General features: G+C 44.3%; 1 protein-coding gene and 1 long non-coding RNA gene across 2 annotated transcripts in view; both read right to left on the minus strand.

Annotated features, from left to right (window-relative positions):
* The window catches only part of GMDS (GDP-mannose 4,6-dehydratase), a 425,091-nt gene extending 409,739 nt beyond the window's left edge, over window positions 1-15,352 (minus strand). The window contains exon 1 of the mRNA XM_061346622.1: window positions 15,051-15,352. Coding sequence (XP_061202606.1) covers window positions 15,051-15,158 — 108 coding nt within the window. The 5' untranslated portion in view covers window positions 15,159-15,352. The remainder of the gene's footprint in view (window positions 1-15,050) is intronic.
* LOC133208617 (uncharacterized) lies at window positions 3,809-9,849 on the minus strand. Its single transcript, XR_009724456.1, has 3 exons — window positions 9,796-9,849; window positions 7,515-7,693; window positions 3,809-4,428 (listed from the first exon to the last, which is right to left on the minus strand). It is a non-coding gene; the product is annotated as an uncharacterized LOC133208617 (long non-coding RNA).
* Window positions 15,353-15,670: the final 318 nt, after the last annotated feature.

A 15,670-nucleotide genomic window follows, 5' to 3' on the forward strand; every position in this document is an offset into this window, starting at 1 on the left:
AGTTACAGTACACACACGATAGAGAGCAATGTAAGACATCACTGAGGCCAAGAAAGGTTGAAATCAAACATGCCAGTCAGTTCCTCAAAGAGAAAGACTAGAGGGTCATGGATGGAAAGAAGCAGCAGTGGCAACATAGCTGCAGTGGTATGCAGAGGTGTTCAGGACACAGGTAGAGATCTGGGCGGACCGTTCTTCTTCAGATCAGCTCCAAAGCAGCAGTCTCACAGGAACAGTACCAGTAAAAGCACTCAGTCCCCATTTCTTTAATTGCATATACACGCACATTTATTGCACAATATGCCCTTCTTGTTATAAGAAACAACATAAATAATCAAATTCTGTCACCTTTAGAGCACCCCTGTAGAATGCTCCAGATAAATGCTTCCTCACTGCAAGATGAAGTGTTCGTCAGGACAACACAAGCATGAGCCCTATCAGGCAAGCACCACAGGCTTGTGGTGACCCTTCACAGTCAGCAGAGCATATATGCATATAGCCAATACAATTGACAGCACCCAGTCTTCTTATCCCAAGGTAGACACCTGCTTTTGATCAAACAAGCCTACACTCTCAACCAGCTAGCAGATTCTTACCAAAAACAGCTGTCTAGACAACTTGCTCAGGTACAGAAACAGTTAAGCAAGAAGGCTCCTGCTCAAGATGACAGAATCCACCACCAGTAACATCCACTCATACAAAGGAAATGAAATGGTTTCAATTAATTAGTGAAAATTCACCATCCCGTTTTGAAATCACAGTAAATAATTCCCAAAGAAGTTCAACCTATTTACCCAGTGTCAAGAGTAAGCTGCTTGTCCACCACAGCAAATACTAGTTGTATATTTCAAATGCGTATGTGCAATTATTTCCTGCTTGACACACCTTCATGTTATATAAAGAAAAACCATCCTGTTACAGTTAATTCAATTTACCAAAATTGATAACAGCATCATTGCTTAAGGATTTTTACTAGTCTTAAGGTTCTGTTTTCGGTTTGCCAATTCTGTTATACTTCCCTTTAATTGATCAAAACAGATGATGCGAGATGCTAGGATGTAATTAAAACTGACAGTTTGTGCGTGACAGATCAGTAGCGCTGTAAAAGGAATCAGCAGTCAGTATTTCCCAAAAATGAGTTACTTTCCAATTTTAAGTCAATCTGATTTCTCATACTGTTTAAACAAGAAAAGCAACAGACAATGTAATTATTTGAAATTCTACCTACATTTTTCACATCAAGAAAAATCACAGCATAATAATGCATTTCCACAAAGGTATTTTCTATACAGATGACTAAATAGTGATCCAACATAACTGCATATGTCTGAAAGTACAAAGATATTACCAACAGAAATGCAACAGCTGTCATTTTGGAGACACAGTCAGTATTAAGACTCCTTTTTCATTCTTGAATAATGAAGAACCCAAATCAGACAAAAAAAATAAAAATCTCCCCATTTTAAAAAAGGACTGAAACAATTGTACATATATTCAACTATAAAGGGTTGCAATAAGAACACAAACATTTAATGCATATCCGGTGACTTTCAGAATTTTAAGAAATCAAATACATGAAGCAAAATGACACAGTTGTAGGAGTATTTCCCCAAAATGGATGGGCAAAGGCATAAACTGAAGTTTAACTCCTAGTCTTCAGGACTTCTTCGCCATCACATCTTCAAGATGAGTTATACAACTTTACTCCACCTTCAAAACTGAAATGATGTATGCTGCTGAGCCTGCAGTCCTACAACCACAGACCCCCCAGCTGCTGTTCAAAGGCCAGCCAGATTCTGAAATGGTTTCCAGCACCCCTGCAAACACTGAAGGGAAAAAAAAACCAACAACTTGTAAGGAAAGAGAATGTGAAGTTTTGCTGGTATAGATCACGCTTAGACTTCAGCAGAGCAGCACTTGACCACTAACAGCCAAACCAGCACCAGCAGAGCTTCTGGGCTGTGTCTTCTTAAGTATACTCCTTCCCTTCTATGATTTCTATGATTCCCATGCAACACAAATACCTCACAAAAAATGGAAGAATATAATGTTCTGCATGCAGGTCTGAAGAGCCCAGTATGCCTTTTATACTATACGTCTTGTACGATTTAATAGTATTTTAATTTTGGAGGCAAACAGCATGCTAAACTTTGGCAGGAATACGTTGACAGAATACTACTGTGTAATCATGGAAAAGTTACACTGACATCAAAACCACAATTATTTAGTTGTATGAAATCCAGAAAACACAGCCAGAAATTTTAGCATTTCAAAACCAAACCTGCTCCACAGTAATGCTTATGTTTCCAGAGAGCAGTATCAGAGCTAAAGGAGGCAAAGACACTGAACAGCAGCCAAAGATAGAGTAGCTGTCCCTCATCTTTCTAAAAAAGAAATTACCATCAAGAGGAAACTATGGGTCACCACCAGCATCACTGATGAAGCCCGCCATTGCTATGGTAGCTTCAGCACTATCCTGGAAGGTGAAGCTTTAGAGATTTGTATGTGATATACATAACACAAAGAACATCACCTCCTCAGGAACTTGGAAGAGGAAAAAAAGCCAACAGGCACATAATTAATAGCTGTGCAAGTGTCAGATACGTAGCAGAGACAAGGTGTCTTCTCATTACAGCGAAAGCACTCATCTGGACATTCAACGCTGCAAAATTTTTCCTTCTGCATTAGATTTTGCCACAGGCTGCAGGAATTCTGCTTTGAGAAGAATTTTGAAGCAGCAATAAATGTGCCAAATGACAGCTAAAGCAAAGCCCTGCAGAAACCTTTCATAAAATTTGACTGTATCTTACTATATTAATAGTCAGATTTTCCCAGAGCAAGCATATTTTCTTCCTGTTCCTTCAAAGGTGCTTAAGCACAGCAAATGCAGCACAAGCTGGTTTATCCACTTGAAAGCTTCTTGCAAAAAGCCAAGATCTGTGGCATCTTACACCCAAAGTAATTACATTTTTATGGATAACTACCTGTTGGATCACTAGACAATGTCACAATTTTCTGACGCTTAGCTAACTTCAAACTAACCAATTTGACTGCACGATGCAAGCTGGACCATATTCAATGCAATAGGGTTATCTTAGGGGACAGTAGCAAATGCTCTTCAATAGTACTTGACGGTGAACTAACTGCAACCAAATCATAAAGTCAATTGACTTAAGTCCTTAGACTTACTTTGCTTCCCATGAAATAACATTTTTGAGTTACAAAGCAAAATTCCAGTTTCTCATCTGAAAAAGAAAAAAAAAAAAAAACCAAAAAAACAAAACTCCAAAAATAACCCCCAAACCTTTATAACAAGAAATACTCTTGAAGAAGGAGGCCTGCCTTAAGGATACTACTTCATGTATATATATTTGTGAATAAATGAAAAGAAAAATTGTTGCAACATTTACATTGCATGTGAGGAAGTTCAGTTGCTTAACACATGTAAAAAGCACAGGTGACAACAGATAAGCTGGTTTACATCAACATGTTTGACAGGCTTTACAAAAGCTTCATTATGAATTTACATTGTGAAGTCTGTGCACACCCTAGAAACGGAACAAGCTTTCGGGACTTTCCAGTCCCTATAGCTGTAATAGTTAGAGCAGACTAGAGAGAATTATGCTCTTTCATCTCGCCTCCTGTAACAGTTTTGCTTAGCTGAAAATTTTGAACTGAATCCCTCAGTTCATATACATATAACACAAAGAAATTCCTTAGCCAAGGTCCTAAAAAAGCAATTAGTGAATTCATACAAAAGAAGCAGGAGGAAAAAAAAAAACAAAAAACAAAAAAACAAAACAACAACAAAACTTTCATTTTGCTTATCAGGCTAAAAAGCAACCAAAGTAGCAAGAAGCAATTTAGAGAAGAGAGAGCACACACCTGTGAGAAAATATTAGACATTTAGCACGCTGCTGACTCACTCTTGTGTCACTGTTCACCTAGTGCTTCAAGGAACCCATGGTTTCCAAACTGTGCCCAAGCTGTGGAGTGTAGGAAAAGCAAAGCTGGCAAGCTCAAAAGAACAGATACTTAATCACGACCCTACTCCAGAACCATAAGTCTGAAGAAGCTGGCATAGAAATTTCTTCTAGGAATTGTCAAGAGATAGAAAGCAACCACCTTGTGCCTCCTAGACTAAATAAAAGCATATTTAAGTACAAAGAAACTTGGTCTCAATACTCCTCAAAGAAAAGTGTGGACAACAGGAAGCACCACTAGGATGAATACCAGTATCACAACTGCACTGAAAAGCCTTTTATTCAGCTTCCTTGGATTACAGGGACCAGAGTGGTAACCTTTGAGATGCTCTTCACACAGGCCATCAACAGGTTTAAGTACTCCATTTTCTTTGTCCTTCTGCATAGCTATGTATTTCCTAAAGAACTTACTCCCCTGTGCAGAAAGCTCAACAGCCAAAAGGATCTGAAAGTGAATCAGAGGAGAACAAAAAATAATAAAAAAACCCCAAAACTTAGTAGGAGAGGATGAAGTCACAGGAGAGGTTTTCACAGGAGTTCTCACTTCAGTTTTGATTGGCTGTAGGTACATAAAGAAGAAGATGCTTCAGTTCTTTAAAAAATCTTAGGACATAAGAGAAATACAGATTCTGTCTACACTGACAGTTACCGCTCTTCATTAAATTAATAAAACTCTGTCGTGGTTTAACCTCAGCCAGACAGCTTGTTCACCCTCTCCCCCCCCCTTCTTGCCCTCCCCCTACTCCTGGAGGGATGGAGAGGAGAATCAGAAAGAATGCAACTCCCACAGGTTGAGATAAGAACAGTTTAGTAACTAAGGTATAACACAAATCACTACTGCTACCTCCAATAATAGTAATGATAAAGGAAATAACAAGGGAAGAGAATAAAACACCTCATCACCAGGTGACCGATAACTCGCCCCCCCAGCCTGACCAAGCACCGACTGATACCTCCTCCAACCCTGCAGTCCGCTCTAGCCCTTCCGGGTAACTCTCAGTTACCTCCTGGGCATGATGTGCTGTGGTATGGAATACCTCTTTGGTCTGTTTGGGTTAGGTGTCCTGTCTCTGCTTCCTCTTGGCTTCCCCTCCTCCCTGGCAGAGCATGAGGATCACAAAGTCCTTGGCCAAACCAAAACATCAGTGTTATCAACTCTGTTCCCAGCCCAAAAATCAAAACACAGCATTGCACCAGCTACCAAGAAAGCGAAAAATGACTGCTACTGCTGAACCCAGGACATTATCCACCCCTTATTCCATACCATTCACATCATGCTCAGATCCCACATTTTCAATATACCATCACTCTTATCTAAGTGCATTCTTGTGTTAGTGCATGGACCAGTCCCTATAAGGCTGCTGAGCCCATCTGGTCCATGACGTCAGGCTCCATCTCTTTTAACAATCTTTCAGAGCAGGAAAGGCTGTGTGCAGTGTTCACACACATGAATAACCTGGGCAATAGTGTCCATTGTTAAGTCCACCCCTCGATCATGAGTCCATCTCTATGTTGCATTGCTGCTCTGTTGGCCTGAAGTGTCACAGGCCCACAAGGCTCAAAATAATTCACTGTCCCCTTCAGCAGTTTCTGCAACTTGTAGCTGGGGACTCCATACAGCTGCCTTCCATCTCCAATGCTTCCAAAGCACTGGAGGGGCCCAGTGGGCTAGATACTCGCCCATACTGTCCCACACACCCTGCCACTCATGACTGTCAATCTCCTGGTCCTCCTATATCGTTGTCTAACCCCAGACAAGACCCAAACCCAACTCTGCTTAACTTTTGAGATCAGACAAAATGGTGGTGGGTAAAACACACTCTGTGCGTGTGCCAACATGCTGATCCCCATCACAATCAGCAGGCAGGTCCCAAGGGTACCCAAAGGCCATTCAAATCCTTCAGAACTCTCAAACAATGCTGCTGTACTTGTCACTGGGGCTGGTGTAGCTGCTGTGCTTGCCGGCTCTCCCACCACCAGCTTCTCTTTTTCTGAGTTCAGCTCTTCCTCCTCTGCCTTGCTGGGAAATGCTGCGGGGTCTCCTGCGTCCTCCTGGGGCTCGGCGGGCGGCTTCCGGGGAATGCTCTCGGCTGTCACAAGGCTTGGCTCCTTCGTGGGGCTCGGCTCCTCCGCCGCCTTCTCCCGCTGCTCGGCAGCCGCCTCCTCCCGCTCCTCGACCGCCCCGACCTCCTCCACCGGCAGCCGCTCCCTCACGGCATCCGGTCCCGCTCCCGCTTGGTGCCTGGGGCCGCTCTCCCGGGCCGCTTCAGCAGCCACTGGCTCACAGGGCCTCTCCACCTCGGCTCCCTGCGGCCTCATGCAGACGGAGGCGAGGGCGAGGGCCAGGACAGTGAGGAGCAGACGGACGGCCAGGGACCAGTCCACGGCCACGTTCGTCCCGTCCTGCTGCTGGAGCCCCCCCGTATTACAAATCATTGCCATAAAGTACAGTGAGACAGGAACCTTAGCCCAAGCCCCATACTTGATAAACACTAACACAGCAAATACCGGTTCTAAGTAAGTTACAACATTCTGAAGCTGTGAGATCAAGAGGAACAACTCTGAGAGTCAATAAATCACATTGTGAATAGTGACTATTAATCCAGTCAGATCTGTCGTTATCTCAACCCCTTTGAGCCCCACATTGGGTGCCAAAAAGAACTGTCGTGGTTTAACCCCAGCCAGACAGCTTGTTCACCCTCTCCCCCCCCCTTCTTGCCCTCCCCCTACTCCTGGAGGGATGGAGAAGAGAATCAAAAAGAAATGCAACTCCCATGGGCTGAGATAAGAACAGTTTAGTAGCTAAGGTATAACACAAATCACTACTGCTGCCACCAATAATAGTAATGATAAAGGAAATAACAAGGGAAGAGAATAAAACACCTCATCACCAGGCGATCAATAACTCACTGCCCCCAGCCCGACCGATACGTCCTCCAACCCTGAAGTCCCTAGCCCTTCCAGGTAACTCTCAGTTACCTCCTGGGCATGACATGCTGTGATATGGAATACCTCTTTGGTCCGTTTGGGTCAGGTGTCCTGTCTCTGCTTCCTCCTGGCTTCCCCTCCTCCTTGGCAGAGCATGAGGATCACAAAGTCCTTGGCCAGACCAAAACATCGGTGTTATCAGCTCTGTTCCCAGCCCAAAAATCAAAACACAGCATTGCACCAGCTACCAAGAAAGCGAAAAATGACTGCTACTGCTGAACCCAGGACAAACACACACACACAAAAAAACCCAAACAGGACTAAGTAAGTAGCATGCTGCTGGCAATGGTATACATTCTGCTCTTGTCAGTCTGGGAAGCAGTGGCAATAGCCCTCTCTGACTATCCATATCATTAGAAACTTCAATGAGAAATGTTGCTTGGCGGAAGTTAACTTCCCAAACCAAAGCTGCGTACCATGCTTCTGTTTCACATCTTAGTACTGTTAACATGAACTTTATAGTGTTATTTTTCCTGGAACATTCAGAATCTTATCTATTTTCACAGCAGGTACAAATCACCATATATAGCACCTTAGAATTACCTGCTGTTCACAATGTTTTTCTATCCACATCCTGTACATATCCTGTTCAAACACAAGGAATCAGATTGCCTGCACGGGTCCTTTTGTTAATACTTGCCAGCTGAGTCAGGCTACCAGAACTCTCTCCAGTAAGCAACTAGAGAGTAGACTTCAACAGCAGTCACAAACACTGAGCAAAGCTGTGCAAAGATGCAAAGAAAAAAGGGAAGTTAATACATCAAGACACATATGAACTAATCCTGCATCTGCCATACCTTTTATCATTAATATCTAGCTCACTTATACTTGAAAACCACCACTAATTGCATTATTCTGAAAGGCAATGGAATACAGCCAGGCAGGCACAGAGAACAGTCAATATCCTGGGCTCTCAGTCCTTCAAGAACCCAAAAGCCCTACCAGTCCGCACATACTGTTGTAGAGTACGAAACACAGAAAGAAAGACTAAAACATTGGACCACATATTTATAGGTTGCTTTTGTAGAAGGTCCATGCACTAGCTGAATTAGACTTCCTGATAACCCTCCTCTCTTCAACTGGGGAGCTGAATCAGAATTCAGGCATCTTTCCAAAAATATGACCTCTGTTTTCAGATAACATTCTAATATCCCATTTCAGTATTTGCTCTACTACTTTTGAATAAAACACCTTTTTCTCAGGGGTTTTGGATGAAACGCAATAGCAACACTTACTTATATCCTGTAAGGGGAAAGACCTGGAATTATATTTTAGGCAACCTTGGGTTTCATGCCACAGCCTCTATTCATTCATTGCAGAGTTTTCAACAAGCCCCTTATGCTATCTTGTCACAAACTGCAGGTGTTCAACTTCTGATATTGAGGAGGACTCAGAATCACTGAAGTTTATGTTGAAAGGAAACTCTGTGGATCACCCAGTCCAAGATTGCTGCTCAAGCTAGGGTCAACTAGAGCAGGCTGCTCAGGGACATGTCCAGTTTGGTTTTAAATACGTCCAGGGACAGACACTCAACTTATCTGGGCAGTTTGTTCCAGTGCTTGATGACATTCATCATGTAAAATAAAATAACACCCAAAAAACCACAAACAACAGACACCCTCTCAAGTGAAGTTTCTTGTATTTCAGTTTGTACCCACATGAGCATTCCTACACCTCCATGTCCTCAAACTAAGGTAAGGAACTTCAAGCATGTGAAATTCTCACTCAAGACAACTCTTTGCTACTCAGCAATTGAAGTAAAAGTACCTGGTTTCAACCAATACAATATTTGTTTAAATGAAAATGCAGCTATACTAATATTTAGCTTTAGCCAGAAATCAAGACAATATTTATTTAAATGAAAACGCAGCAATGCTAATATTTAACTGTAGCCAGTTTCAGCAAAAGCTATCCTCTTGCGTCTATGCAGAAAAGCAATGCTTTGGATTTTATCCTTCACCTGGCAAACCAACATCCTGTTTCTGGTGCAACAAGCTATAGTGTTTCTCTACATCAAATTTCCATGTGTACATAAAGTCCCCAGTGACAAAGATTCTCCCGTCACCACTTCATCACAATACCTGAAAAGCTTTTCTAAAAAGTTGTTTAACTGGTTGCTTTACACCTCTTCTCCAAGAAATTAAATTTCTAGACAGACGATCAAGGAGTTTTATGTCACTCTCCATACCAGCTATTCATTACTTTTCTTAGTATTAAGCAATGAGTCACTTTCTCTTACTAGTGGTAGTTTGCTCCACAGAGTCTGTCTTGCTTGGTTTCATTCTCAACAGCCACATTTAAATAAAGAACATCAATTCACAACAGCAAATCTTGCTTTCTCGGTTATCTTTCCACACCCTTGATACAGTTAGCCCTTCTCAAACTATGAACCATAATACCTGCATAAAGCTTGCTGTGCTACAGGAATAGCACAAGCTGTAAGCAACTGATTGAACTTCTGATACCAGAAAGGCAGAGGCAGATCCCATTTTCTACCTACACCAATTAGAGAGTGTTCTTGCATTTCTGCATGCACACTTACTTGACAGTCACACTATCTTGGGGTTTGGCCAAAATTTCTACAGTCACTACCTGAAGTTTTGATAAATGGCAGTCAAGTCTGACAGAACTGCAGGCAAGGGAGCAGAAGCTGGTGCTAGTACTGCTGCTAAGAGCTCTCAAGGCACAAACACAATTGCGTTCTTCATCTAAAACTTCCAATAGCCTCTGGCCATGTACTGACAGTCAAGTTCTGGTGTATTCCTTCATTCAAAACTGAGCTTGACAAGTTCCTCTTGAACGACCTTGGTCTACAAACTCTTACCTTACTGCTTCTCCAAGCAGGACAGCATCAGACAAGATGAACATTATTCACTGCATTGGACATATCCAGCGACTAAAGGGGAAAACTAGAAATGTCAACATATAACCTCATAGGCATTTCTCAAGGAAGTCAAATATCTAAATACTCTTACAAGCATCAGCATTCAGAAAGACAATCAGGCTGATTGCAATGCAATCAGACTTTCCAGAAAGATATTTAAGTGCAATTTTAACAGACACTTAGTCGTAGTGCCTAGAAAACAATACCAGAAGGTATCGATTTAGTAGCTTGCCCAAATAACAGTCAAGACATATATCCATATACAGAATTGTTATACTGCTATTTGATTCAAAACTCTCATTTTTACAGAGTAATTCTTCAAGGTTTCAAAGTTTAAAAAGTCCAGCACATCTACTTCACATTGTGAAAACATTCTTCCAATAAAAGTCGTGCTCTAGTTTTGCAAAAAAATATTTTCATTTTAAAACACACAATAGGCCTGTTTAATTTTAAATACTTTTCCTTAAAGAAAAAAGTGCTATGCATTACTCATAAGTACCAGCTATACCTACGCAACACTTACATGTTTTATCCATCAAACCACAGCAACTGCCCTGCTCTGGAAGCAGTTTAGCAAAACAGAGACGTGTGGTACCTCCCACTGCTGTGGTGGAAATAAGGGAAATTTCAATACTGCATAAGCAGTATACATGTCCATTGACTACGTGCTTTCTCTTATCAGTAATGCAAGTTGTACAATGATACTGATTTCACTCTAACCCCACGGGTAAATGCAGAATCTGTAGAGGCTCATTCATCTGCTTTGATTTCATAAAGACCTAGGTCCCGCCCTTGCAGCCAGAATGCCTTTGATTCTTGACTATACAGTTATTGAATTTGTTTTCCTTTGTGACTTCACCATGCATATTGCAAATCCGTTACTTGGCAAAAGGTCACGGAATCACCCTCCTATCAGTAACAAATTCACCCTTGCAGGGAATCATCCTTTTAACACCTTGTTAAAAGGTGTATCTGGAAGAGAAGCAAAACACCTTAACTGGTTAACTGGTGCAGTAAGCTGGCATAAAGCAGGAGCCTCCAGTCACTCACCCTACTTGTGCAGACAGCTCATCCTCTTCTGGCATCCTGTAAAGTTTTATGAATCCCATTAGAAGTCCATAAATCAGAAGTTACAGCTGTGCACATCTCTGTAGTATAGTACAGGGAAAAGCTGAATCATCAGTCAGTTGCCCCATTGTTGAAATATAGCCCTACCTGAGCTCAACTTTCTCCACCATAGCAGAAACAAAATCCTATCTTTTGTCACTAGAAAAAATGGACAATCCAGATGTTCACAGCTATACAGATGTTCTGAAAAATAAAGAGTTGTCCGATTTCAACACTACGATGGAGCACACTTCTTGTGGCATCATCTCTACTCAGGAAGGGCTGCTACAGTTCCAGCAGCACTTTACTTGGCCCAAGTACTGTGAAGAAAAAAAGCACAGTTCTGCACTTGCCTCAAATTGCCACAGTCCAGTTAGTTTAATACTTCTTTCTCATTTACCCTTGTTCTAGGAACCAGGCACTGTGGGGCCTTAGTTCAGCAAATGCTCTCAGACTACACTGGCCACACAAAAACAAAAGCAGGTTCTTGACACAATGCAAATGTGCCAACTCATTTTTAAAAGAAATCTTCTGTAGCAGAAGTGGCCCAGTTTAATAAAGGGAGTTTACCACCTGGTTCTGTTCTATGCTTTCCTCAGCCTGAAGGAATCAAAGCCTTTACTTCCCACCTTGGAAGAGCACAGGTTCCACGGAAGAATGTGAAACACACCAACTCTCTCTAGCCCGGTAATTAAGGTAACCACCTGGGAAAGACAAGCCTGAGCTCTAGCTTCCACTTCAGCCTATTTGTACATTTTACACATGGTAATTAAGTTTAAAACAGATGGCACTTAGGACATTCTCAGAACAGGTGGGACATGAAAGTTGCAGATAAGAAACAGAATGCAGACCTCCCATTTCTGGGCAAGGCCTTTCCAAATAAAAGCTATTATGTAGAATAAAAGAAAAGGAGTGAAAGAGGGGCAAGGAACAAGTACTACAGTGACTTTCTTTGAAGTTAAATTAAGAAAAGAGGAACAAGGATTCCCAGTGGCAGATCTCATAACAATAGAGGAGTACAGGACCCCAGAAAAGGTCATCCCTAACAGAAAAGCTTCCATCCTACAAGAGTTGCTACAGTCTTGTCACTAAGGCACCCAGCCTCACTGGCTACTTTTCAGATATCCCAGGCCTTTACTAGCTCAGGTTCTCCTCACCTTCCAATGCTAAATATGCCTGACACAGGTTAAATTAAGATGAAAAAGCTGCACTGAAAAGAGAGTTAAATAACAAAGAACACAGTACTGAAAGAATCAGGGGGTTGTAGCTATAGGCCTACTAACTTACTATCTCTAACAAGAGACATCTGTCAACAAACTGGAAGACTGATCACACAGCAATCAAAGTAGCCCTTGGAAAAGCTCCGAATGTCCTCTTGCTAAAAATAAGAGCATCAAGCAAAAATGTTAATATACACAGATGATTGGTTTTCCTCTTCTCAGACACAGTTATACAACCCTCTCAGACAGCTGCTTGGAGGGGTTTCCTCAGCCCACTATTGGCAGACAGCTGCTAACTCACAGGAAGAGTGCACACCAAGAAGTGTTGCAAGAACACATGAGAACAGACATAATGGGGTAACACACAAACAGCAGGTGAACATTCAAAGCACAGCACAGGCTCTCTTGGATAAGAGAGGAAATCTGCTCTGAGTCTACATTGTCTCTGGATTTACCCCCTCACAAAAGGTCAGGTGTCTCTGCCACAAAAGAGAGAGCATTGACTAACACTGTCTCAGCATAAAAGAGCAGCATGTTTTAATATGTACTTCTCCACAATGCTCATGGTCTTCCAAACAATCTACACCTGCCTCACGAGTTGATCTGTAAGCATAACAGAACAAATCACAGTTGAAGGGAAAGGTGCAAACATCACGAAGCTCAACAAAGCGAAGGGCAAGGTCCTGTTTGCAACTTGGGGTTGGGGCAATCCCAAGCACAGCTACAGGATGGGTGGAGAAGAGATTAAGAGGCGTCCTGCAGAGAAGGACTTGAGGGTGTGGGTTGATGAGAAAATGAACATGAGCCGGCTTCAGTGTGCGCTTGCAACCCAGAAAGCCAACTGTATCCTGGGCTGCATCAAAAGGAACATGACCAACAGGTCAAAGGAGGTGATCCTGCCTCTGTACTCTGCTCCCGTGAGATCTCATTTGGAGTATTGTGTACAGTTCTGGTGTCCTCAACACAAAAAGGACACGGAGCTGTTGGATCAAGTCCAGAGGAGAGCCACAAGGATGATCAGGGGACTGGAGCACCTCCCATATGAAGGCAGGCTGAGAGTTCGGGCTGTTCAGTCTAAAGAAGAAAAGTCTGTATGGAGCCCTCAGAGCAGTCTTCCAGTATCTGAAGGGGGCCTATAAGGATGCTGGGGAGGGTATTCATCAGAAACTGTAGTGACAGAACAAGGGGAAATGGGTTCAAACAGGGGAAGTTCAGGTTAGATATAAGGAAGAAGTTCTTTACTATGAAGGTGGTGAGGCATTAGAGCAGGTTGCCCAAAGTGGTATATGGCCCATCCCTGGCAGTGTTCAAGGCCAGGTTGGACAGGGCCTTGGACAAATTGGTTAAGTGCAAGGTGTCCCTGTCCATGGCAGGGGGGTTGGAACTTGATGATCCTTTCCAATCCAAACCATTCTACGATTCTAAGATTCTTTCCAACCATAACCATTCTATGATTCTATGTATGAAGCTGCCACTGACTGAATACAAGCCATGAAGGAAAACAGCTCTTCAAGCTGGATTGTAAAATAAGCAATAATGCTTACTATACATTACCTACTTAATAGGTTATACTAATCACAGTCCATACACCCAGCACATGCCAAGTGATAAGCAATGTGCAGCAGAGCATTTTTTTCCAGGAAATGGGCAACACTTACACCGTAAATAAGGTGTTTGGCAAATACAACTAAGCATGCCCAGGACAGATTTTATTTAGCACCCACTTGCCAGCAAAGACACAACAATGAAAACCTCTTTGTGGACAAACAATCCAACCAAATATCCAAGCTGCCTATTGGGAGTGTAGCAGCAAAAGCCACAAACTGCATACATCAAAACCCCTGCAGGTCTCACCAGGTTAAAACTCACCACTGACACACCTTTTTTTTTCCCAGTGCAGAAGTTGCTCCAAGGGAAACGGACTGTTTGTTTGTGTGTTTGTTTTTCCTTTCCATGCCACCTTTCTCCTGCACCTTCAGCTCAAAGCACCAGGACTGTGAGAGCATCATTATCCCTATGAGTAACACAGCCAAAGAGAGTGAAGACTACAATGAACATACATGAATACAAAACAAGCACCCTGGAGAGATGTTTTTCTCTGGTTATAAAGCAGGTACTGATGGTGAAAGTAAATGAATGGCTGCTCAGTATGGCAGAGAGACAGATAACAAAGAGCACCTCTTGAGTAAGGAGCCTGCTCAGATCAAACCCAGCTTCAGGCTGCCCCACACCTGAGCTGGTACCACTGCACTGCTTGCCTTTGCCTCTTCAGACGATCAGGATGGAGGATCCCAGCACCAGCTCCTTGTATTCCCTTTTCTACGTTCGGTTCCTCTCTCAGGGATGCTTACTTCACACCTCATCTCTGCATAGCTTTAACTGACCTCGTGGGAATTCCTGGTAAAAGTTACTATAAGACAGTCCAAAGACGCAACATGAAAATGATATACCCCCCATCATACAAACCTAGTGGAAAACACCTCAAACCCCGGGGCAAACAAGCCTAAGCCACGCGTGGGTGATGCCAGGGAAACCTCTTCCCTCAGGGCAGCCTGTACACCTCTGCGGGCTGTCAGCGAGGGCTCCTGCAACCCGCATGCCACGTACTGCGAAGGAGGGCGGGTAGTCGCCTCGCTAAGAGGTGCTTGAGGTGCTGGGAACGCACCCGCAAGGATGTGTCCCCCGGGGCCCGGGAGGGACGGACAGAAGAAGGAAGGGAGGGTGGCTGCTGCCTGCGAACGCGCCCGACAGCTCCTCCGCCGGTGCTCGCACGGCTTCAGCCACGGCTCCCTCCGGGCGCCTCATGGTGGGTTTCACCACTCCACAGCGCGGGGAAAGCCCGGGGCCGAGGGGAATCCCCACCGTTACCTGCCCGGTGATGCCGGTGATCAGAGCCACCTTCCTGCCGTTCAGCTCCTCGCCGTCACCTCCGGCTGCCGCGGCGCAGGCATGCGGCTCCCCCGCCGGCTGTGCCATCCTCCGGGCGGCAGCAGGCGTAGCCCAGGTGCAGAGATCTCCCCGGGTGGATGCTCACGGCGCTACGGACGAGCAAGGCGAGGAGAATGCCAGCTGGCACACGGGCTGCCGCCACCCGGAGGCTACCTCTGCTGCCCCGGGCACCGCGGCATTTCCGCGCTCCCACTCAGCCCGCAGGTGTAACCCACCGCCACCGTCTGCCCAGCCCCCGCGCAGGCGCGCACCAGGGGCGGCCCGCGCTCCGCTTCAGCCACCCCGACCCTCCCCTCGCCTGGTCTCGCCCGGCCCCGCTCGGCCCCGCAACCAATCCAGAGCCCCGGCGCTTCCTTAAAGGGACCGCAGACGCGGCTCGCCGCGGGGCAGCTCCGGCGCGCGAGGGCTGAAGGTGAGAGCTGTCATTGGTTGAAAGTGGGGGGGCGTGGCCTGTGCGGCTGCTGCCGCGGAGGCGCGGAGCCGCCGACTTCCTGGTCGCGTGTCGGAGAGGAGGATGCGCCGCCGTCACGTGAGAAGAG

The sequence above is a fragment of the Neopsephotus bourkii genome, unplaced genomic scaffold (assembly GCF_033783945.1).
Source record: "Neopsephotus bourkii isolate Nb327-2 ecotype Australia unplaced genomic scaffold, CSIRO-AGI_Nbou_v1 NB_272, whole genome shotgun sequence".
NCBI classification, from domain to species: Eukaryota; Metazoa; Chordata; class Aves; order Psittaciformes; family Psittacidae; genus Neopsephotus; species Neopsephotus bourkii.